At 27.9% G+C, this 24,715-nt stretch overlaps 4 protein-coding genes and 1 long non-coding RNA gene across 7 annotated transcripts; 3 read left to right on the top strand and 2 right to left on the bottom strand.

Annotated features, from left to right (window-relative positions):
• Positions 1 to 862: 862 nt before the first annotated feature.
• LOC123273474 lies at positions 863 to 1,524 on the top strand. Its single transcript, XM_044740913.1, has one exon. It carries the CDS (start codon positions 863 to 865, stop codon positions 1,283 to 1,285), a length of 423 nt encoding a protein of 140 aa, XP_044596848.1. The 3' UTR covers positions 1,286 to 1,524.
• Positions 1,525 to 2,096: 572 nt separating this feature from the next.
• Positions 2,097 to 7,093, top strand: LOC123262871. Its single transcript, XR_006509054.1, has 3 exons — positions 2,097 to 4,255; positions 4,326 to 6,907; positions 7,001 to 7,093. It is a non-coding gene; the product is annotated as an uncharacterized LOC123262871 (long non-coding RNA).
• A 2,757-nt stretch (positions 7,094 to 9,850) lies between these two features.
• On the bottom strand, positions 9,851 to 11,779 carry LOC123262880 (39S ribosomal protein L11, mitochondrial). Its single transcript, XM_044725361.1, has 3 exons — positions 11,525 to 11,779; positions 11,258 to 11,447; positions 9,851 to 10,215 (listed from the first exon to the last, which is right to left on the bottom strand). Exons 1-3 carry the CDS (start codon positions 11,657 to 11,659, stop codon positions 9,950 to 9,952), a joined length of 591 nt encoding a protein of 196 aa, XP_044581296.1. The 5' UTR covers positions 11,660 to 11,779; the 3' UTR covers positions 9,851 to 9,949.
• Positions 11,780 to 12,559: 780 nt separating this feature from the next.
• LOC123262907 (cilia- and flagella-associated protein 36) lies at positions 12,560 to 14,535 on the top strand. Its single transcript, XM_044725398.1, has 5 exons — positions 12,560 to 12,826; positions 12,902 to 13,077; positions 13,154 to 13,344; positions 13,428 to 13,737; positions 13,835 to 14,535. The coding sequence occupies exons 1-5, from the start codon at positions 12,721 to 12,723 to the stop codon at positions 14,108 to 14,110; spliced, it is 1,059 nt and encodes a 352-aa protein (XP_044581333.1). The 5' UTR covers positions 12,560 to 12,720; the 3' UTR covers positions 14,111 to 14,535.
• A 2,389-nt stretch (positions 14,536 to 16,924) lies between these two features.
• On the bottom strand, positions 16,925 to 21,810 carry LOC123262887 (serine/threonine-protein phosphatase 4 regulatory subunit 3). Of its 3 annotated transcripts, none has more exons than XM_044725386.1 (6): positions 21,488 to 21,810; positions 20,136 to 21,086; positions 18,452 to 20,050; positions 18,265 to 18,362; positions 17,717 to 18,101; positions 16,925 to 17,608 (listed from the first exon to the last, which is right to left on the bottom strand). In XM_044725386.1, exons 2-6 carry the CDS (start codon positions 20,331 to 20,333, stop codon positions 17,522 to 17,524), a joined length of 2,367 nt encoding a protein of 788 aa, XP_044581321.1. In that variant the 5' UTR covers positions 20,334 to 21,086; positions 21,488 to 21,810; the 3' UTR covers positions 16,925 to 17,521. The 3 variants fall into 3 exon arrangements, with proteins under 3 accessions (XP_044581321.1, XP_044581317.1, XP_044581309.1); XM_044725382.1 differs by having other exon boundaries at positions 18,211 to 18,362; positions 21,641 to 21,809; XM_044725374.1 differs by having other exon boundaries at positions 18,211 to 18,362; positions 21,488 to 21,809.
• Positions 21,811 to 24,715: the final 2,905 nt, after the last annotated feature.

Raw genomic sequence — 24,715 nt, forward strand, 5'->3', positions numbered from 1 at the left:
AAGTAAAACGTAAAATGTCGTTGCCACTGTAGAAAAATCTGGCAACGTCGAGAACAGCTGCAGGGAGGTGGTTTGGTATGAGTGGTATGATTCCTTCAACAAAAGACGCATTATACGAGGAGAGGGTAAACCGCATTACAACTCATACTTTTTACAAATACCTACAAAAATTTTCCATTATAATCAATAATTTTATCATTTTACAACATTTGGTTCACAATCTATTATTTCCATGCCATTCAGAATAAATTCACACAATTTTGGACGAGTAATTATTGAAATTAATAGCGTTGTTAAAATTACTAATGGAACTACTTTCTATTGATCGAGCGTAGGGATACAAGAGTCTGCATCACCAGGTCAGGGTATATTAATCCCACTCCAACCCAACATACGTCATTCCAACGTTGTTATTCGAACAGTGAAGACTGTATCTCGCTCGGTGGTTATTTATTAATTTAAATAACCGTTTCATCGATATAAGGAGGAACCAAGCGTGTCCTTCACATCGAGGAAAACGAGCTGGCTACAGGTTGGTTAAATATTCTATTTTAACATAGAAATTTAGTGAATTTTTGTATTAATATTCAAGAAAAATTTTGTTTGAGTTTTTTTATATCGTTAAGTACGTTGAGTCATTATTGTACTAACCTTGAAGAAACATAAGTGATAAAAGTTATTTTTATTGAGTAAGCGGCCATTTTGAAGACAAAGTGCATTTTGTTTTCTTTTATTATATCTAACGTTAAAAAACTTTTATTGATTGTTTGATATTAACACCGTTAGTAATTAATTGAAAACTCTTAATAAATTGAAAAAATTGTAAAATTAAAAAATAACTTTTTAAACAATAACTGATAAAATGTTAATGTCGTTAAATCAAAATATAAATAATAATAATAATGCAGTCCAGCGCAATATTGATCAACTGTTTGATTGGATTAGAAAAGTTCGATCAAAGAAAATGAAGATGCTACGCAAACGTCAGCGCAACATCCGCATTGAAGCAACACTTGGTCATGCGCTCATTCAAGCTGAGGAGGAGCTAAAAGTGAAACATATGGCGAAGATTGCTAAACTTCAAGAAAATAAGAAAAGGAAACTTGCGGAGCACCGAGCTGATACTAATTATACCAGTGAAAACGAAGATCATAATTATTATAATATGACTTTAGAAGAGTATCAGCCTGCGAATAAGAAAGCTGCTATGTTCTACCCTGAATTAAGTAGCTTGGATGCATTTATGGCAGAGCTTAGCGTCATCAAAACTCCTGTTGTACGATGAAGCGACCGTGAAACGTGGCTTGAAAAAAAATGAATCACGAGAATTTATTCTCTGATTAATGATTGATGATGAAAATTATATTGTAAGACTATACAATTCTTGATAATATGTCATTCAATCATCAAATGAATTCAACTTGGATGGAAAACGACGTTCCTGGAACAACATTGTGTCATCTACGTTTTATGGAAAAATGGAACATCTCCTGTGCTATTGATATTTAATCGATGATAATTGGTTATCAGCAATGGAAATCTACATCACTATCTTTGGTGTATATCTGGTGTTTTTTAATTGCAGTCTTACCGTTTGAGATGGCATTGGAATGGGCGGAGGGAGTCGCAGATTCTGGTGACCCATGAGGAACTATGAGAACCGAGACTCCACGCCAATGGGGCGACAAGCCAATCGTCCGTTTGGTTTGTAAATAGTATCGAAACAAACACCTTTCTAAATTTTTTTTTTTTGTAATTAATTAAATTATTAATTTATTGTAAATAAAATTTTTCAGATCTCTTTTAGATAAATTTTTTTAAATAGTATTAAATTTAGATTTTTATATTAATGATTGAATTTGGAAGTCTGATGCATATAGCAATAATGTATAAGAACTTAATACTTAATGATAGATCATTTCATTATAGTAATGAAAATTGGATGTCCAAGTAATTGTTTTCATTTTAACATCTTAGAAGACTATTGTAAAATAGATACCAGACGTATTGTTCTCTTTTTATATTTATATATCCAAAATAATTGGAAGAGCATAATATACAAAAGGACGTAAAGTATTTTTCATTCATGAATAAATTTTTTAATTAAAAAAAAACAAACATACAATGAAGTTGAACAAATAATTTATTGATGCATGCTTAATATTCATTAACTATTAATTCCATAAATCCTTTTCAGTAAATGGCACTCATCCTCAAATTGTTATTGCATAAGAAAAGATACATCGGTCTTGAAAAAATTCCGGGCACTTGCTGATCATCTCTATCGGTAATAACTACACAAAATGAAAACACTAAGATAATCGGGTGAGGTTTTAATTTGCGCCTATTGATTGATTGTAAGGGGAAAAAAAAAACAAAATCGGGGGGAGGAAAATTATGTGTTTTTTAGAAGGCCAACTGAGTAACCAGCCCGCATGAACTACACCAATCACTCTTCGCACCCTCACTTGCTTCACCAAATTACAACGATCGTTCGCGAGAGCCATCACGTTTGCCATGGCAACAATGAGATCCGGATAATAATTAAGGCGGTGAGCTTTTTTTATGTAACAAAAATCCCAGATAAAAGTATTTTCTCAGGTTTTGGAAAATCCAGGCGAAGTTAGATTTCTTATAAATAATATAAATGGGTAAAGTCAACTTTGGGCCGTCGTACGTATTCTGCTTTGATGATGCCGCTGTTACAAAAAACGATCGTCACCACAGTCGAGGGCGTAGAGCACATGCAAATAATGATATAAAAAGTATGCAGGTACTTGACAATTAAGTGCATGATCTATTAGAAAAAATTTCTAATAAGATAAAATTTTCATATTGTTTTTTTGATAAAAAAAAACATGATATATTTTTGCGTATGTAAAGTAATATTATAAAAAATAATTTGCCAACGTGAGCAACCGTAATGCTCGGCAACCGAATAACCCGTATTTTCACAGATATTGAAGCACCTTGATAGTACTCGATCCAGGAAGAACGGGCTTAGCAAAAGTACCAGGCCGCGAACACTTGTTCTCATTATGAAGAACCAAGTATAGGAGACAATAACGGCATAATCGAATTTGTTGGAGTAGTAAAATAAAGGTTAATTAAGTATGAAGAGAGGAAGGTCGTAAATATTAACAGATATTATTCTATAAATAATGACATAAAACTTTACTACTTTGAGTTGTAAAAATTATTATTGGGTTGGGGAAATGGGATGTATAAGAAACAGTCATTTTCGCTTCAGAGTCATAAGGTAGAGATGTCCGGCCACCAATTTTAACACTCAAGTCCTCAGTTGAAGATGGCAACCCGAGAAAACGAGATAAATGGTGACGTAAGATCTAAGATCTAATTTATTTATTTTTTATTTTCGGGGTGGGTTGGGAGAAACGAAAGTATGATTTTAAGTCGCAGGAAACTACTAGAACACACACGAAAAAAGCGGAGAAAGTAAACATGTGAGAAGAGAAAGTCAATATTACGAGTTTTATCAGAAAAATACCATATTACATCTGGATTCAGGTATCATTCATTTATCATTCGAACAAATATCGCGTTTTTTTTTTGTTTTTTATTGTGCAGATAAGGACGAGTATATCCGAGAAACCAGAGAGTATCGAGCCAAAAAAATTTAGATCAGGAATCATAAGAAATGGAACAAACCATTAATTTAATATCATATATATGTTGTATTTATATTTAAAAAAAAAAAAAAAAAAAAAACCCAAAACGCAAAACGCAACGTGATAGAAGGAGGATAAAACATCATTGAATTATTTAAGCTTCAGAAATACTTAACGCAACGGCTGAAAAAGTAATCAATAATAAAGCTTAGTGGATTTAAAAGCTTATTACGGTCATTCCAGAGTATAGAGGTAAAAAGTGAAATTTCATCTTTAGATCTTGTCTTCTTCCCAACTTTATTTATTTTCTTACACAATTTTATTTTTATACGCGAAATGATTATGTTTTTTGTGAGGGAGGTAGCGATTTGTCTTATAGCACAGAAAACGTAGAAGAATAAATTAACTTTGTTTGAAACAAAAAACAGCAGTAGCCAAGACATATAAATGGAATATTTATAAAACGAAATTAACGGAAAGAGGAAGTAGCAATGAAGAATATAAAAAAAATTCTTAATTTATTTAGTAAATTTAACAATTGAGACCAAAAACAACCGTTGACGATCGAATAAAATATGAATAAAAAATTAAAAAGGTTCCCCTTGGAAATTGATAGCAACTTTCAGGTAATTAGCGAAACAATTATAAAATAATTTTTTTTAACTACATATATATTTGAACTAATTTATTTTTTAGACGTAACGTTTAATCCGTAAAATACAGAAAAAAAATTTAATACGCCTTGACCGACTGGCTTTTGCAAACCATTTAAAAGAATCTAGCGAAGTTTAAATAATCTGGAAATTTTTTTATAGCAAGAAAGGCTTTTATTGAAATGAGAATTAATTACTTCCTATTAGTATCGAGAATGGATTTTGCATCTTAAACTAGAATTATGCATCCCTTCACATGAAAAATTTGATTCATCTACCAAAAAAAAAAAAACTTTTATTGTGTATTACCATTACAACTGCCATAACTTCCTACTTCTGTTGGCGTTTTTGTGGATTGTTATAAAACGAGCGTTAGTTTTAACGTGTTTTTATTTCTATTTAAATCGTGTTAATAATTTTTTTGTGAAGTTGAGTTTGTTTAAATTGCAAAATGTTTATCATATTATGTTTTAAAGTTTTGTGAACAAACTTCTTACTTCGTTTTTGTTTACTTATGTATTTATTTACAATAATTTGTTGTACACACAAGTAGCGCATAAAAATTTAAATAGTTGTGTAGTGCGGTCACTGTTAATTACGTGCAAGTTTTGAATAATTTAATTATGAAGTTTATAATTGTTACATATATTCATCACATTATGTAATTTTGCTGCAATGCTAATATCTGCTGGTAATGAGCCTATATTTATTATTATGTGTTATGCGAATGTTTGTAAACACATTTAGGGTGAATTGTTTAAAATGCTGTAAAAATAATATTGTCCTTATACTCACTTAATCAAAAAATTAATTGACAGTTTTTTCACACTGCTCGTATTGTGATTGGATAAAAAATAATTATATAAAAGTAATCATTTTCCTTGTTTGAATGTTAAAAAGTTCTATATATGGTGTAAAATTAGAATCGTGGCTTTATCTATATTTGTTGCTAGAACTATCGGTGAGTTATTTATAATCATTTATAATTAGAATTGTAATTTTTATTATTAATCTCTTTTTATGAAAATATTTTCTTAATTAACGTTTACGTAGCTCCGCAGTTAACACATTGTTTCTTTGTATAATATTGTTCACACATAAAAAAATTAATTAATGCATTGTTCTGCTGACAATTGTAAATGTTAGGTACTTAATACTGAATAAGTATTTTAGTACCCGCGACACGCTTTTATAATAATAAATTGATATTTTATTGGTGGGTTGGGGCTGGGGGTCTACTAATTATTTTACGAGTTCCAAAGTATTTTCAGAACCATACTCATTTAAGTGATTAATATTTAGATATATTATTATTACTCCTGTTTTGTGATGCCATTATTACTTGTTCGTTGAAAAAAAAAAAAAAAAAAAAAAAAAACTGCAGCAGTTATTACCATCTATATATATATAAACTGCCTTCGTATTACGCAGAGCACAGCATTGGATTACGCTAATGTAACGTTTTTTGGGCCACCTACTATGTTGATATCTATTTACAATTACTTACTATACCTAGGCATGCAAACTGGCTGTTGCTCTTTTTTGTAATTTTTAAATACTTGTAATTAAATACGCCTATCACGATAAACCATTCGTCCGCTTGGAGAAGATTGGCACTGCATATAATTAATGATGAGTATTAGGCAATTTAAAGTATTTAATATATTTTCAAAAATTAATTATTGATTGAACAAAAAAAATCAAAAACAGGTACGCACTTTAGATTCTTCCTTTTAATGTATTTTAATTAATTTTGCACAAATGGATATGTTAGCATATGTGGTGCATTGAAAAGCAAATTGACTTGGCTATTAAATTAGGATAGGATCAGAAGATAATGTTATTACTTTTATTAACAAGAAACCAACTATTGAAGATGAGTGACCATACTAAGCGATCCATTTTCTTACGTATTTTGAAGATTATTACTTACAACCGAAGAGTATACTAGAAATTCAAAAGATGATCATTTTTGTAGAAGATAATACTTAAAATTATTTTTCTTATTATTATTATTATTGCATTTTAAAAACTGTGTGTTAGTATGATATAATGCTTATGAACATACGTGAGTTGAATATTTCCTTTTATATCCCATTAGTTTTCCTGCTAACCGAGTGTTTTTAGAAAACTACTTGGAGACTGACTTCTAAAACAGTTTGAGACATGAGGATGGTGATGGTTGGACGGTGATAAGCAGACCTGGCTGAGAGGTTTGGTCGTGAGCTAGCACAGTTGGGCGTTCGTTCATTCTTCATCTCATCCCGATGGTCTTCGGAGTCCAGCCATCGTCTTAGATAGGGCATAGAATTCACATCCGAGTTCATCGCCCGGTTGCGGTCTGACTCCCAGCAGCAGATCTTCCGGAATTGCGGCGTGATAACGGCATCAGACACACTCGCATGGGTTTCCTTGGCGGTTTGAGACTCTCTTGTCGACGGGACACGCGTTACCTGGGGCTTATTTCGTACACCCGAGCACACCTGAACGCACACGGTCGAGACGGTCTTGGTGATAGTTCAATAGACGAAAGGGTTAAGGATTTTCTTTGAGCAGGAATCTGACTGGGGCATCCGGATGAATGCAGAGTTCCAGCTAAAACGTATCTTCTTTTTATTTTTTTAAGTAAGTTATTTTATTATTGTCATTAATTTGGTATTCTATGAGTTGATTTGTAAAGACTTTTACTAAAAATATATACTTGTTTTTTTGTTGCAGATATGATTATACATATTGGACTCGCAATCACTTATTTCGAGGATTATTTTTTTAACAATTTCATTTTATGTTTGTTTTTTTGTTATCTAACATTTAAAAAAAATGAAAAAGAAAAAAAAAAAGTAAAAAAGAAAAAAAATATATAAAACAAAAAAAAATGAAAGTATTTAAAAAGTACAATTAAAAAGATTAAGGAAACAAAATTAAAAAAAAAAAAAAAAAAGAAAAAAAAATATGCAAAAAAAAAAAAAAAAAAAAATTTTTTTTGAGTAAAAAAATTACGAAAGAGAAAAATTAAAAAAAAAAAATATGCAAAAAAAAAAAAAACAAAAGAAAAATAAATTTTTTTTAGTACAAAAATTACAAAAGAAAAAAATAAAAAAAAAAAGATCTAAATGACAAAAAAAGAAAGGGGTATCTGGGGGGTTTTCAGGCCAGCGCAGAAGAAAGAAGACGTCGTAGAAGAGGATGGAGCTTCCGGACGGATGCTGTAGGACTTCGAGGGACTTCGAGTGATGAAGAGGATCAAGATGAAGAGGACTTCGCCGCAGGTCGTCGTGGGATTGCAAACGTTCGTCGACATTTTTAACGTGATATAAACGATCAATATAAATCACCGTCGATTTTCATTTACTAAATTTAACGATAAAAAAAATCTTACTCGTGACACATACGCGATGTGAGTTCATTAGAACCGAAAGATATATAATAGTTTATTTATCGATTTTTGGCAAATTTCGAATCAATTTTATCAAAAAAAAAAAATTCAGAAAAATATCGTTAGTGATCTGTAATAATTACTAACATTAATGAAAATATTTTTCTTTGTCAACTTCTACGCAAATTTTTTTTTTTTCGTGACATTGATTTTTCAATTGACAGAGATACGTGATTTATTAAAATAGAAAGAATTTCTGACATTATTTAATGCTGTAATATATATATAGTAGAACTCTTTTATTATCAATCATTATCTTGTCAAGTATTGTTTTTCTTTTATAAACTTTATTGTACATCATCAAAGAAAGTTCGTGGACTTTGAAATTATTGACAAATTAAACTTTAAAAAATATTGATTTGTTAACAGCATTTATCAAAAAATGCATTTACAACATTGCAGTTGTAAATATTAAGCAGTACTTATCGATAATTCAGCAAAATTTTAATAAAAATTAGTTTGTGACACTATATACGTTAAAATATCGAATATTGTCCGATCTTTGTTAATTACATCGACAATTTAAATGAAACTCGACAAAACCGGAATATAATAACATGATAAATCTTGAATAAATCAATTGAGACGAGAAGACATTCACGTGATCATTTAATCAACAAATACATAAATTCAAATGAAATTCTTTAAAATTCTAATAATCGGGTTAACAATGAAGATTACCAAATCATACTTGGAAGGAATCAATGAAACATAAAATCACAAACAAAAAATCTTTTTGCTGTGGTAAATAAACGCAAAAAATAGAAAGTATTTTAAATACTAACTATAATAGATTGTAATGCAGCTCTTATAAGACATTTCATAAATTATAACTCCCTTCTTACAACAGCGTGGGAAAATGAAAATTAATAAATGAACTTTGGTATGGGAATAAAATCTGAGAACGTGAGACCTAAATTTACATTTTCGGTGTGGGACTTGGACACAAACGGGACTAGACTGCATGATGGGAACTGATCATCATCTTTCTAAAATAACGAGTAAAATAATGCTCTCGAACACATTACAACTTACACAATGAAAAGTGCATGTTTCTTTTTACTACAAATTTCATATAAAATGAAATTAGATGAAAAATTGAAGAAAACTTCGCACATTAACTTTCACTTATATTTTTAACTTTTTTTTCTCAATATTATACACTAATTAATTATTATTTCACTAAAGAATTACTCTTTTAATTTACTTATATAATAGAATTTTAATACCAGAGCACTATGCTATTCGCAAATAAATTTCTCAATGTATATTGACAATTATCGTAAATATACTTTGTTTTGTTTATTTTCAATTAAGTTTTATAATAAATGCCAAATTTTTGACACTGATTAAATTTGAATATCAAAACAAAAATCGTATTTACATTTTAATTTAAAATTCTTATTTACAAACAAAAAATTGTGAGATAAAAAAACAGTTAAGACTGACAAATAAAAAAAAAAAATTTGTGTGATTTTTTTTACAAGCATCAAATTAATTGAAATAAGTGAAAGTTATTTTAATACATTAAACTCTTTGGCTGTGAAAATTAATAAAATTTATAAAAATGTGCATTTTCAGTTCTACCTTAAACTGATTACGTAAATATTAGAAATCTTTAGAATAAAATAATAAATTATTGAATCTTGAGAATAAAAGACTTAATATTATCCAATAAAACCATTTCCAATAACAACTTATGACTGAATTTTTTATTTCTTCTTAAACCTTTTCCTCTTCACTACTTATTTGTTATTGTTGTAGACTTAATGTTGTAAAAATAGTGTGTAATTATAACAGAAAAAACTAAATATTACATTTGCTCGTAGGATGACATATTATAATAATGTAGGCTACTTTCCAAGATAATATTGGCAAAAAATTAGAATTTATGTAAGAGTGTAACACAACCCATCATATCATTAGGATAACGTCTTCAATTCTGAACCGATCTTGATGGGATTTGGTACTCTTAATTTTTAGGTGATTGACTCTTACATGCTTAAAAATGGACAAAACAAAATCCCCTTTCCCTGTATTTCTTTATTTGAAAAAGACAAAATTTATTTTATCTTTTTTTGGATTTTTTAAATTTTATATAAAATCGATTTGGATATTAAAATTAAATATAATTTGATTGAAATAAAGATTTTATTCTTAAAGATAAAAAGCAAATGCGAATAATAGATTACAATTAAATATATTTTAAACACTATTACCAGTAACATAAACTACGCTGTTCGTAACATCTTAGCTTCCTTCGCCTCCTGAATTGCTTTCTTTTGCTCAGCAACAATAACTTCTCGTTCTTTTAAAAATTTAGCATATTCATCAGCATCTAAGTCACGAACTATTTGAATACCTATCGTTCTAGCTATACCAACAAACATCTGTGTTATTTGTTCCAGTGTCAGCAAACTTAATGGTGGATCTTCAGATTTTATTTTAGCTATTTCATATAGATGTTTTAAAGTTATTTTACCGGAAGTTTCTTTTCCTGAAACAAAGCAAATAAATTATTTATTTTTTAGACAAAAAACGACCATAATACTGGACAATAAAAAACTATACATATGTAATTTTCAATATTAATAGATAGTGATTCAAATTTTATCAGTCATCATATTTATTTATAAATTTTTTTGGTTTCTAAATACAACTAATTACACAAAAAACTAAATAAAATGATAATAAAATCGATAGGCATTCGTAAGTTTAATAAATATTAAAAGAAAAAAAAATTGGTAGTAGCCAGGTAAAAAGGAAATATGTGTCATTAAATTAATAGGTTCATTTATTTCCTGTAGTTTAATATTTAACAGATATTTTACTGCAGATCAACTTCTAAGAAGAGCATATTTTAGTTAAGAACCAAAAATTCATTTTTCTCTTTAACTCTAATGAAGTCTTAACTTTTAAAAAGTATTGATACCTAGATTTAAAAAAAAATTAAACTGATCAAATTTTATGTATTATTCTTTCTTACTCAACTGCGGCCTATAAATTAAAACAAAAAAAAAAAAAGAAAAAAGTACATATAAAATATTTTAAAAGTTTTTCTTAGCATGCGTTTAGTAATTTTATTTTCTAATTATGATTGATTTAAAAACTTAACAATTGTCAGACATTTAGAGTTTTCAGAATCATTTGCTTATATGTGATCACTCTAATAGAGACAATGAAATTAGCAGACATTTTATCATTTTTGGATTTAACTTTACAAATAAATCATTTCTACAAAATTATTTTTGAAAAATTACATTTATAGTTTTTTAAAATTTCTAAAAATTTAATTTTTTTGCTTTGCCTAAAACTGAAATTCGAAGGTATTAAAAGCTTCTGTGATACAATTTAAAGTCATAAAGTTTTTGCAGTTAAAAATTAAAATATTTGCCAATAAATCAATCTCAAAATTAACTTGCTTATCGAATTATTTATTTTTCTCCAAACCTTTGATCAACTATTTATTAGTAAGTCATCCTCAAAAGAAAATTAATTTATGAGGATAACATTAAAAAAATATGTATTTATATTTTTACCTGAGTTCATAGCACCTCTCTGAATACCAGCAGCCTGCATTAGGTAATACGATGTCGGAGGTTTATGCATTACAAGATCATAAGTTCTATCAGAATTTACCTTAACCCTACATGGTATTGGTATGCCTTCTTTCAAATGTTCTGTTTTTTGATTAAATTCTTTCACAAAATTGGCAATATTTATATTTCTCTGAAATCACAAAATACGGTAAAGTATAAATAATTATGTGGGATATTAATTTTTAATAAATTAGAAAAAAAACTAACCTGTCCTAATTGTGAGCCAAGAGGTGGACTTGGAGATGCTAAACCAGCCGGTATTTCTGTATGTAATTTAGAACTATGATCTACTTTTTCCATTAATTTTTTTGCTGACTTTAAACGTGATGCTACTTTCGACATTTTTAATAATTATTTTTTTAATTTTACTGTTTTTGAAATTAGAAATAATAACTAGTAAACAAATGCCGGGTTGATTGAATTAAACATAATTCCAATGGCATTCCCACACTCTTCTAAGTCATGCGCTTGTGATTCGGCGGCAAATCAAGTCATTATGAATTATTTGATAGTAAATAGAAAAAATAAAAATAATACTGAATTTAAAAGATATCTATCAATTTTTTTGGATTTTTATAACTACTAAATTATTATGAAAAATTTTTAATAAAAAAATTCCATATTTAGAAATTGAAAAAAAATTACAAGTGCAAATTTTTGAAAAATATTTTTTTTTATAATTAATTTTTAATTTAAATCAATAGAATTGTCAGATGTTTGCTGATCATTCAGTATCATAAATAAAAACTATTGTTGTCATAATAATATAAAGATGAATTTAAATTATCATGGTATAATTTTTATTAAACCAATTAAATAATAAAATAACAATAAAATATTAAAAAATTATTAAATAATTACCTCATTTTGCTATAGAGTGTGGTATTTTGAGAAAAACTCATAATCAAAAGTATTTTTCATCAACAAATCATCCAGAGATCTGAAAATTAATTTTAAATTTTTTTTAATAAATAATTTTTAATATTTTTGATCTATTATTAAAAATAATTATAATTATTTACAATAACTGAACTGAAACTTTAAAAATGACAAAAATCATCATTAATTATTTAAAAAACTGTATGCTTCATAAATCCTAAAAAATTATTCAATATTTTATTGATTAATCGTTTCAATAATTTACGAACAAACTTTAACCCGGTATAAATAATTTATATCTAATTCAGATGATGATTGACGAGTGTAAGTATAGTCATATTAATGTTTTGATTAATGTTACCATAGTAACACCCAATAGTCGAGGCATTGCGGTTGCTGTTCTATCAGAAGGGATTGTTAACATTTTCTGTGTTTTTTTTTTTCATTCTAAAATCAAAAAGACACTTAGATATTTTATTTTTCGCTATATTAGCTAATAAATATAAAAAAAGTTCAAAACAATAATGGCTCAAGAAGATAGTGGTTGGGTGTTTGATTCATTAGTAGGATTTCTTCAAGGTCCAATATGGTCAGCACCTCTCTTGACATTTATCGAAGAAAGATCTCTCAGTAAGACTTTTTGTTACTAATAGTCCTTAATTTCAATAAATTAATAATAATTGAAAAATATTGCTTTTTAATCAGTTTTTGAAGCAGATACACAAGACAGTGAAGAATATCATGAAGTTTACCAAGAATATAAAAATTTGGTTGATTTATTATTAGGATGTTACATGGAAGATATGAGAATTACACCAGAGCAATTTGAACATGCATGTACGGTAAATAAACAAACGAGAATGCCTATTAACTTTCAACAGGTAAGTCTTTATTTTTTTTTTTAATTATATTAATTTGAAAAATAAAAGTAAATTATTTTTTTATTTAAAATTTTAGTCTCTTTTTGAACAAATTTGGGCCGCCAATGAATATGAAATATTCAAAAGAATGATGATACAAAAAAACTTGGAGTTACAATTACAAGCCCTCAACATGTTGGAACAAAAATTTGGACTTACTCCTTCATCGTTAACTTATAATACTGAAGAGCTCCCTGATGATGAACTTGCTATGGAAGAAATATTACAGTAAAATTAATATCTTTATCATCTTAAGCGTTAATTGACTATATTAGTTTAATAATTATATTTATATTTATAATCTTATTTAGGAAAAAAATTCAAGAACTTGAACAAGAAGAAGATGACGATAATCTTGTTGAGGCAGAAAAAGATCTCGAAAAAGCCCACGAAATCTTGTACAATCAGTATCAAAACGAACGAGCCGTGTTGGAAGAAACGATACGAACTTCAGTGCAACTAACAGATCCACCAGTTGAGACGGTAGAAAATGTCGATCAACCAATCGAGTCTAGTTCAAAGCCTGTAAAATTACCATTGCTTAAACCAGCGAGAATATTAACTCCACTTGCCCCAATACCAAAGGAAGAAGATGAAAAGCCAGACCTTCAAGCTGAAACGGTATATCTTTTTTTTTCTCAAATAACATAAATTAATACTCATCATTTTTTAACTATAAATAGTTTAAGATTTGTTAATTTTATAAATAAAATTATAGAAACTAAATGAAAAACAAGATGAAAGTGAAGAAGATATGAAAAAAAGAGAAAATTATCTAAAAGCACGAAGAGACAAACTAGTAGCACTGAAAAAACAAGCTCGTAATCAAAGATTGGAGATGACAAAGGCACGTCCAAGCTCAGCTAGAAATGTTGCTGAAGCAACGATGCAAGGTAAACAAGATTTAGAAAATTCTCAAGCTATCGATCCATCAATTCTTCAAGTTCGTAAAGCTCTTGCAGCACGTCTGAGAGCAGAGGTTGTCCGCCAATAAAACATAACATTTTTTATAACCTGATATTACTTATAAAATTACTGTTAATAATCAGAAAATCTATTAGAGTTTCGTTAACAAATTAACGAGACTTACTCACGGTAATCAATAATTCGTTTGAATTAAAATTTATTCAATTAAATACTTCACGCACTTCTACAACACATTCTCATCATACCACTTTCTATTTTTCATTGCGGAATTCATGTATAGCATGAGATTCGTAGCATCGAAATGCTCATATTTTATTTGTACCAATTGTATTGATTGTTTAAATCTATCTTTTATTGTACGTTCAATTACTATATTTTAATGTACGACTAAAATTATTCATTTAAATTTGATCAATTATTTACAATCTCACATATGTCATGTTAAACCAAAATTAATAACTCAGCAAATGTTGATAATGATTAGTGATTTGATTACATATAAAAAAACTAACACTCTGCTTAAAATTATCATTTAACTCTTTCTCTAACCCACTTTCATAATCAAGTTATTTATGTTTTGAAAATTTCTTATAATGATAATTACAAATACTTTTTTTTTTTTTTATTTTATTTTATTTAGGATTTGTCTACGAATCATCGTTGCTTCTATGAATTTTGGAAAAATAAAATGCAAGATATTTGTTTTGTCATTTTAATATTTTTATCTTTTTGTTAAACTTTATGATTCACTTGATGCACACTCAATCATTTTATATAGTTATATTGTATACAAAGGTCACAAATTATTCATCTTCTATAAAAATTTTGTGCAATACTTATTTGAAAAAAAAAAAAAAAAAAATTCGAAAGAGTAAAAATCAAAGGTGAATGATGTGACTTATTATAATAAATATAAAATATTGAATATTTAAAATATGATAATGAGATATTCCTATATGTAATGTTATTTTTTGTTTCTTTATTATAATTAATATTATAATTATATCGATGTAACATTTGTAAAATCTATAGTGATCAATGGGTCAGTATTGTTAATACAAAATGTTTCAGAAATCCGTCTTGATCACGCATTAATCATTATCAAAACTCTAAATTTTTATTCAAATTTGTTTTAATTGCCAATCGACCAAAATAAATTTTAGGCCTTATAAAACATTATTTTAAGAAAGTGAAATCCTTTTTACAACATTAACTAATGTAATTAATTTATTTGTATCGTTAAAAAACTTTTGTAATTATTTACAAAAATAAAATTCATTTTGCAATGTACGAAAATTTGTTTGATATTTGTTTCTTGTGAAGATAAAATATTGTTTAGCATAACTATGTACGTGAAATATATTATGCGATACTTGTTTCTGTAATAAATTTTTTCAACAGTATAGAATTTCACAATCGCAACAGAATCTGAATCATTTTGCATCATATATATACGAAAACACTCCATCGTATTTTACTTATTTATTATTACTAAAGAAATAAATAACTATGAGTGTTTATATAAAGAAATCAAGTTATTTCATTACTTTTTATATAAATTATATAAACACTTTTAATTATTTATTTTCTTTTTAATTGTTTATGTGATGCTTATATTCTTATCTTTAAACTTAAATATTTTTGAATTAATAATTATACCCAATAAAAATTACGAATCATTTCTATTAACATAAAATTACTAATCTATCAAATATTTAGTTTTTAAATTAAAAAGTTAATTTTAAAATTTGACTTGTACTTTACACATTAACTTACTTTATTAATTTACCATACTAACAATAATGTCTTGTTCATTTCCAGATAATTACTCAATATTTTCTTTTAAATACAGTAAAACACGTTGAAGTAATTTTTATTAATTTAATACGCCGTTTTTATTTTTTCAATAGATAATTAATTAATTGTTATCATTTCGTCACACTTTTTTGTCAGATCAGCCTGCGGATTGTTATGTACAAATTGTTATAATAAAGTTCATATTTTAATAATTATAAATTATATTTCACAGTCACCGCTTCAAAAAAAAAACTCAACATATCTTTTCTGGCTGTGTTTAATCATTGAATTTTACACAGAGACACGTACACTATATATATAGTCTACGTGTGTATGTGTATATATATCTTTTATATTTATAAATCTTATGGATAATAAAACAGTAAAAACCTGTACACTAACTTACATTTGTTTCTGTATTGTATTAATTTAGAAAAATTTATCATTATGGAGCAGCGGTTTGGTCTTGATTTGAAATAAATTAAACAGGAAAACTATCGGATCAAAAAGAAAAAAAAATTTTTAAATCAAGAGGAAAAAATATCGATATCTTATCACAATAGTCCAGTTAACGCGGAAGTATTTGATTGGTATGGCGTTTTAATTATCAAGAAAAAATAAACAATAATACAATTGACAGTATTACGAGTGATGAATGACATTTAAATTTTTAGTTATCAAAGGATAAAACCATTTGCCAAAAAGTCATTAAAGATTCATCAATTAATTAGCACTAGATTTTAAACTCTTTAACACTCATTCACCACTTTACCATTAAATTATTTATAAATTTTATATTTTATAAATCAAGCTACCAAAGAAATTTCTAATAAATAAATTTTTAATAAGTTTAATTTTTCAGTAAAAAAGAAAAAAACAATTTGCACAATTTTTCATAATTTTCTATTGGTATGGGTAATGATATTCTTAAATAATTTGAATAAAAAATATCAATTATATGTTATTAACCAACTTATTACGATTATAATTAATTAATTGTACATGCATTTTTTATGAATTTATTAAGTAAATATTAAAAAGTGATTTTACTTTCAACAAATGGGAATACACTAAACCAGTGAAATAAATTGATGATATTTTTATGTTGAAATTTACTATATCTTTACACAACATAGTCATACAATAAGCGGTTTAGTAATAAATTCTTAATTATTTTTAAGAAAAAAATTCAAAGTTTTACAAATTTATAATCAACGCTACCTTAACTTGATCCGCGTTAATAATTCTTAATTTAATTATTCTTATTATTTCTTAAAGTTATCCTCTTCACTTTTTATCTCTTGATCTAGTATTATCATTATATTTATAATTATTATTTTAATAATTATTATTAATATCAATATCCTTTAAATTCTCCTGTATGGCTGTTCTTTTCTTAGTTAACTGTACAAGAAATTAGCACAGACAGTTGTCAATGTTCACAATGCACTAAAGTTAAAAAATATATATTTCCCCTCTTATGTAGTTAAACATACTCGAGTATCTGTCTAAAGACACATGATTAAGATTATTTAATTTTGACCTATTTGTTATTGACTTTATATAAACGAAATAGATCAAAATAATTTTAAATTAATTTGAGTATAAATATATCAGAGGGAAGAACAGCGACGGCGATCGATAGTCGTAGCACTATTACTGCTCTTTGATGATTTATCTACTATGCAAGTCGCTGTCTTTTGGGAGAAGGATTTAATTCTGAATCTTCATCATCTTCATCAGAGTCACCTTCATAATCGACCAACCCCTGTAAAAAAAAAAAAAAAAAAAAAATTTAATTTAGTTAATGTTCAAAAGATATATCAACAAATTAATTTATAAATAAAAACTTTTTAATATTAATTAAATATTTTACCTTTTTGAAAACTGTCGTTCCTACTTTCTCACTATCGTCTGTGGAGCTGGCAATAATTCCAGCAGAAATCGAAGATTCATTCTCCGTGGGACTACTACTATTAACTTGAGACTGTTGCGTTGTCGAGGTATTATTAGCGGTATTATTATTCAGCACAGTCTGCTGTTGTTGGCTTTTAGAATCTGCAGGGATAGGATTAGGTGCAGAGTTAGGACTCGGTGGTTGTTTTTTAGCTGATGCCGGTGGTACAAGATCAGCCGCAGCAGCTGGAACAACAGCTTCACCCTCATCGAAATCTTCCTCTTCATTAAACCACATTTCCTCATCTTCATCTAGCTGCCGTTGGTCCCGTCTATACCGGCTGTTGCGTAAAATCGATGGTACACTGTGTTAATAATAAAGCATACATATATTAATATAAAATTTATAAATATAAACTCGTGATAATACTATCAGAGTCTATCTGATCCCGCGGTAGTTGATTATCAACATACCTCTCGAGAGTAGCTCTATCACGATCCTTAAGTTTATCCTGATGCTGTTCATACCTTGATTTTAATGCCTTAAATGTTTGTACGTAGTCGATTGCTTCTAATTCTTTGGAGAAATTTTCAACAACATGTGAACACAAAGATTTTATGTCCTCCTAATAAAAGAGAAAAAAATATATATTTATAGCATTATTAATGACAAATAACAAATTAATGTTAATTAAAAAAGAAAGTAAATAATTACCAATTTAATAAATTCAAACATTTCGAGTATAGCTGAATCCAGAAGATTATATCTACCATTATTTCTTACAAATGCATCAAATACAGGTGCGAATAAATTGCCCTTTATAATATATCTATTATAAAATTCATCTTTTAATGCAATTATTTTACGCATAAACCTCAATGCACATAATACCAAAAAGGTATGCGTTGATTTCATTAGGATTAATATTCTTCGTAATAAATCTTTGTTTAAAATGCAGTTTTTAATTTGATACATGTGATGTTCAACACAAAATGATAATAATTCGAGAATCAATCCTAGCAACTGTACTGTGCGATAATCTTCACGGACTGGTTTATCACCAACAGTGTTGGCTAATAATGGTTCAATCAGTGTTATGATACTGTTTTTGTAGAAATAATTAAGGAAGTCAGTCTTCTCAGATTTATTGACAGAAGCCAACATATTTTCCGGGTCAAGTAATAATCGTAAAACACCAGCAAGTTGTACAGCACCACCTAATTCTGGATCTGTATCACCAACAAGTTGAGCCACTATAACATTTATCAACATTTGATCTTGTTCAGTGTTATTTATTTGTTGTAAAGTATAATCCCTAACAACACTTGGTGAATATTCAACAATGTAAGTCAGTATATCTATACTAGCTGTTTTAGTTTGGGCATCATTTATTGCTAATGTTATTTCAAGTGCTGGTAAAATACCAAGTGCTGTCAATGTTCGATAAAACGCTTCTTTGCCTTGTGGTTGAAGATTTTGTGAAAAATTACAAAACTCTTTGAGAAACAAAACTAAATCACGACGCTTACATATTAACGTCGATTCGTCGGTTAACTGTCGAAATAATTCTGTTAAAAACCTTTCATCGTCTTGAATTAAAGTAACTATTTCAACTTTATTAAAAAATATAAAGCTACTTAGTGTACTGAGCATATTGTCCTCAAATACACTTGGTGTTGGTAGAACTACATCTTGTATGTACTGGACACGATAGGTTTGGTGGATTTTAGCTAACAATTCAGGATTTGTAATTGGAATAGCTTGTTTAAATCTTGCTAACTGCCGTAGATACTCTCGATGCCTCTTTGGTTGTGGTAATGAAGGCTCATATTCTAAACAACCCACTACATCAAAAATCACATCCTCACTAAACATTACCTCAAATAGGGCATTTTTATTTAATAAGAAAATATTTTTGAATATATCATATAAATGATGTAAACCTTCAATATTTTCAAGATCCTCGCATGTATGAAACAAATTTAACAATTTTTTAATATAACCTTCAGATTCAATTGCCATGGCTAATTTTTCTTTTCGTACGGGCGTTGATAAACAATTGCCAATAAGTTCATTGATATCTTCAAGACGACTTAATTCACACGGTGGTAATTCAATCGGCGGTGCCGAGTCAGACATATCGTCAAATCGTTCATCTTCTGATTCTTCAACGATATCTTGTGTTATTTCGACTGATGGATCTTTACCTTGAACTTGACATATTTTTTCCCATATTTCATCGCAACCTGCTTTCTCTTGAAAGCTCAAAGCAAGATCAAAATTATCTCCTTCCGACCAAACAATCAGGGTATCCTAAAAAACATAAATTTAAAAATATCAGTGTAGAATTCAATTACATAAATAATATAATTAAATTAAAAAATATAAATTATCAAACCTGTTGTTTTTGATATGCAGTATCTGGCTGAATTTTACTTTCTAATAAAACAGAACCATCACTCTCAGCTCTGACCAACAATGAGATCCCTTTAAGTCTGTCTACATAAGATGATGATACATGTCCAGTACCACGATCATCCCACTGTCTATCAGCATTTAAAGCATAAAGCTTCACTCGCCTTCTTGTATCAGTCATTTTGCACGTTAATTGTCACACTTAATGTTTTTGTATTACTGTTTACTAACTAGCATGCCTTCACCTCTTTATTACAATCACTGTTACTTCAATTACTTCTTGATTTTTAATAATTTTTTTTTTTTAATACAATTCGTCCGCACTTTTTCTTTAATATATTATTATCATCTATATAAATATTTATAACATTAAACGGACAAAAAAAAATATATTAAGATGAAATAAAATCAGCTGTTGAATTTTCCTACCAATAATTTATAAAAATTTACTAGCACAACAAGCATGATATAGACGGATCATCATTATCTGTTTAAAGTGTTAAAAAAAAAAATTATGAATAAAATACACACTACTATATTGTGTTTGCAGTGATAATTATTATGTGAATGGCATTTTTGTATGATCTAAATATTAATGACAATGATGATAATGTTATTTTGTCACGACATTTAAGTAAACCTAATATTATCATTGAGTAGTTAATGTCGTCACAATCACCCAATAATGCTGGTTAAATTTTTTCCTCTTGACAGCTGACAACCGTTGTTGCATTCGCAAATAGACGTAAATATACTTGAAGTTACCAGGATGATTTTAAAACAAGAGCATGTTGAAGTTTTTATTTTAGCCGATCGTACGTAGCAGCGATTCTTGCAGAGTACTTTGGAGTAACGGTACTCAGCACACTACTTTTAACCGGTGATTGTCGTTGATCAAACGTGCATTTTACAATGTCCGTTAGTCACTCAGAAACTAAAATTAATAATATTATATTATGTTATATTATTATCAAACCAATTATTAATTAATAAATTATGTAAATATTATTTTAATAGTAAGTTTTTTTGTAAAGCAATTCATCAGCTCATCAATAAAAATTTAATATTTATATGTATAATGTGTATCCAAATAAATATTTTGTTTACAAAGTTTTGTATATTTATGCAGCCTTGTTGCATAAGCCCGCTCTCGATCGTAAGATGCCACACAATCATATACAGCACATAAGATGATAATTACAGTTGTTACATACAATTTATACGCGGGAATAATGAGTATTTTATTGTTAATTAGAGTTACTTATTTGAAAATTAAAATTTTTAATCATATATTGCGTTAGATTAATGTTTAATTGACATTAAATAATATCTTACAGGCCAAATAAAATAACCCCCACACTAAAAAAATGATGAATTTATATACTCTTGCGCACCGCTGTGTACGATAAATATCCTACCGATGAGAGAGCGGTCTCGCGGTACAATAAAAATATACTTATCAATAATAATTACACTCAAAATTATAACCTCTGATTTTTTTAGTGTTTTATCTTCTTAATATTTGTTATAGTTAACACACAAGTATTGGGCATCGTCGCAGGTGCCTATCCAGGTCGTAGATATTTATTCTATTAAAATTGACGTAGACACTCAATAGCCACAACACTACTCTCCGCCATGTTAGATCACAACAACGCGCCACGGGGTCCACAGCCCGAGTTTCAAGGATTCAAGCGCCAAATTTAAATTTTATTTACAACACTACTACTTTTTATCTGTTTTATTACTTTTTAATAATACTTTTACTCAATTATTTATTTCTTCACGGTTAATTTTATTCAAATACTCAAATTATTTATTGAATTGAAGATAATAGAGATGTTTTTAACTAAATTGCAATTATTTTTTCACCGATCAATAGACGGCTGCCGGCGCTCACGAATAAAAATCTCTCGTGGCTCCATTTATTTGTTTCAATAAATTTATTTATTTTCTAAAAGTATTATTTTTTCTATAGAATAAAATTAAAATTCGAGAAGGAGAAATCTGTAAGAAGAATAATTGCAATTGTGAGACATTTTAAATGCCGATAGAAAGTGTGCATGTGATTTTGCAAATTATACAGCGCGCAAGGCCGTCTTTTGTGTGTCGTCACACTCCTTTCCTTGTATATCTGTAGATTAAAAAAAAAAAAAAAACAAATAAATAAGATTATAACAGAGAAATGAGATTGTCTCTAAAGAATATATGAAATATTAAATTTTTTTTTTTGTATTTTTAAAATAATTATCATAATTGAATGCCTAATAAAAAAAAAAGATATTTGCTTGTATTATATATTTTTTTTTAATGAAATAATATAATTTTTACAGGCTACACATTTGTACATACATTGTTATTGTTATTATTAGCTTGACTTTTTTTTGGGAGAGGCAGACAATTTATTTTCAACCAATAGCGACAGACATTCACATGAATGCATTTAAGCCAGCAGAAACTATAGAGTTTTTTTATAAATTAGGGCGCACTCAGGTCGAGCGGTTAAACGCTCTCAACGCTCACGCTTAGAAGTACTAATACGCGCGTTTATGTTGACTTTTTGAATACTCAGACTCCATAACAAAATATCATTCTTTTTAAATACTTTCAAATTATAATTAATCCATTGGAAAATATTAATGAAAAATCTGATGATAGTGATGAATTAAAAATTATTAAAGGTAGTGGTGATGAGATATATCGATAATATTACTTCGCTCAACTCCTTAATTCTTCTATTAAAAAAGAACTTTTGCCGAAAAACTTGAAACTTTTGTTGATAAGCAAGATTACGCCGACTTTATACGGATGAAAAATTTAAATCACATTTCAGATAATTATTAGAGTTATCTTTAGTTAAAAAATTGTTAAATAATTGGTATATTTTAATACATCGATTTTTAATTACAAGACTTAGCCTGTTAAGATTACTATACATTAGGGTGTGCCAAAATGTAACTCTCGTGGAGAACCTTTTAAAATTGGAATTTTGAGTTTCGCTTTTAACAGGGGCTGCGTTTGGGCATTTCCTGATATATTTTGGTGTGAGACAATGTATTTGATTTTCATAGAATTTTTTAACAGAAGCTTAGTTTGGGTATTTCCGGTGAAAATTCAAAATTTGGCTGGAAGTGCCCAATTAAATCTCCTGTTAAAAATCCTATAAATAATCAAATGAATTCTCTCAACCCGAAATATCTCAGGAAATACCCAAACACAGCTGCTGTTAAAAGTGGAACTCAAAATTCCAATTTTAAAAGGTTCTCCACGGAAGTTACATTTTGGCACACCCTACTATACATATATTATTATTGCCACATTTGAAACTTCAACACTATAGCCAGATAGTTGTTTGTGTTTTTTTTTCTGTGTCTCGACTAACATTTAATTAATTTGGAGTAAAATGAACCTATCATTCTTAGTTAGAGATTTCATATAATAAAAATCATTATTTTTGTTATTTATTTACTCGGATATACCTTGATTAGAAAAAAAATTTTAATCGAGTCAAACAATTTGAAAAGATTAAAAAAGGTTTGTTCTAAACAACATATAGATATACATTTTGTATTGAGGTAATATTTCCAAATTCCTTTTTCTAATCAGGGTATCTATTGAATGTGCATTTGGATTATATGAAAAAAAATTTTCTATTTTATTGCTTACATCTTTAGTCGATGGATAATCAAACTTTGCAAGTACATGCTATTCAACTATATTAATCAATAATTTATGTTTTTTCTTCATCAACGCTTCCCAAAAATTAAACGATTATCAAAATAAAAGTATAAATTATTAATATTTGTTTATCTATAAGTACTAAATATTTTAAAGAGGAAAGATTTGATTGTTTGTTTGTTTGCATTGAATAGGCTCCGAAACTACTGAACCGATTCGAAAAATTCTTTCACTGTTTTGGAAGCTACATTATCCCCGGGTGACATAGGCTATATTAAATTATAATTTTTAATTTTGAAATTTTTTTTAAATAATACATAAACTAATATATTTATGAAAGTAAGTTTTATGATGAAAATTTATAAAAAAGGCAATTGCCTTACTTCAATTTTATTGCAATAAGAGAGTGAAATAGAAATAATTTGAATTCATTTTCTACATGCGGACATTAATATTAATTCCAAGTACATCATATTTCTATCAAATTTTTTTATATGAAATTAATCAACTTGAAACTTAAAAGTCAGAAAAAATGGTGATCGAATATATTGAATAATAATAATAAAATAAAATAGAATTCAAGCTTATTCTTTGTAACTTTATTTTTTCCTGAAAGCTATAACTAAGTATATACTGTATTTCAGAATCCTGAATAAATCAAGCTCTCCAATAATTATTCAATTATCATTCAAAATTAAACTCCTTACCTAAAGTTATCTTTTTCATTAATGTCATCTAATAGCTTTCAATAGTAAACTAAAATTAATAAATAATAACATATTTGAATAAATCCCGCGTGACTACAAACCACACCCCAGTCCACAAGGAGGCAGTTCAATAATCGGGTGACTTTGCTGCTGATGTTTATTCGGGATATCGCGCTCC

This window comes from Cotesia glomerata, linkage group LG1 (genome assembly GCF_020080835.1).
Source record: "Cotesia glomerata isolate CgM1 linkage group LG1, MPM_Cglom_v2.3, whole genome shotgun sequence".
Classification (NCBI taxonomy): domain Eukaryota; kingdom Metazoa; phylum Arthropoda; class Insecta; order Hymenoptera; family Braconidae; genus Cotesia; species Cotesia glomerata.

Excerpts from the sequence above, each read along its gene's own strand:
- LOC123262907 (XM_044725398.1), top strand. The coding sequence starts at position 12,721 with ATGGCTCAAGAAGATAGTGGTTGGGTGTTTGATTCATTAGTAGGATTT. Across the intron at positions 13,345-13,427 it reads GCTATGGAAGAAATATTACA|GAAAAAAATTCAAGAACTTG; the intron begins GTAAAATTAATA and ends AATCTTATTTAG. Across the intron at positions 13,738-13,834 it reads CAGACCTTCAAGCTGAAACG|AAACTAAATGAAAAACAAGA; the intron begins GTATATCTTTTT and ends ATAAAATTATAG.
- LOC123262887 (XM_044725382.1), bottom strand. The coding sequence starts at position 20,333 with ATGACTGATACAAGAAGGCGAGTGAAGCTTTATGCTTTAAATGCTGAT. Across the intron at positions 18,363-18,451 it reads TGTTTGAATTTATTAAATTG|GAGGACATAAAATCTTTGTG; the intron begins GTAATTATTTAC and ends CTCTTTTATTAG. Across the intron at positions 17,609-17,716 it reads GAACGACAGTTTTCAAAAAG|GGGTTGGTCGATTATGAAGG; the intron begins GTAAAATATTTA and ends TTTTTTTTACAG.
- LOC123273474 (XM_044740913.1), top strand. The coding sequence starts at position 863 with ATGTTAATGTCGTTAAATCAAAATATAAATAATAATAATAATGCAGTC.
- LOC123262880 (XM_044725361.1), bottom strand. The coding sequence starts at position 11,659 with ATGTCGAAAGTAGCATCACGTTTAAAGTCAGCAAAAAAATTAATGGAA. Across the intron at positions 11,448-11,524 it reads TTGGCTCACAATTAGGACAG|AGAAATATAAATATTGCCAA; the intron begins GTTAGTTTTTTT and ends TTGTGATTTCAG. Across the intron at positions 10,216-11,257 it reads GAGAGGTGCTATGAACTCAG|GAAAAGAAACTTCCGGTAAA; the intron begins GTAAAAATATAA and ends GCTTTGTTTCAG.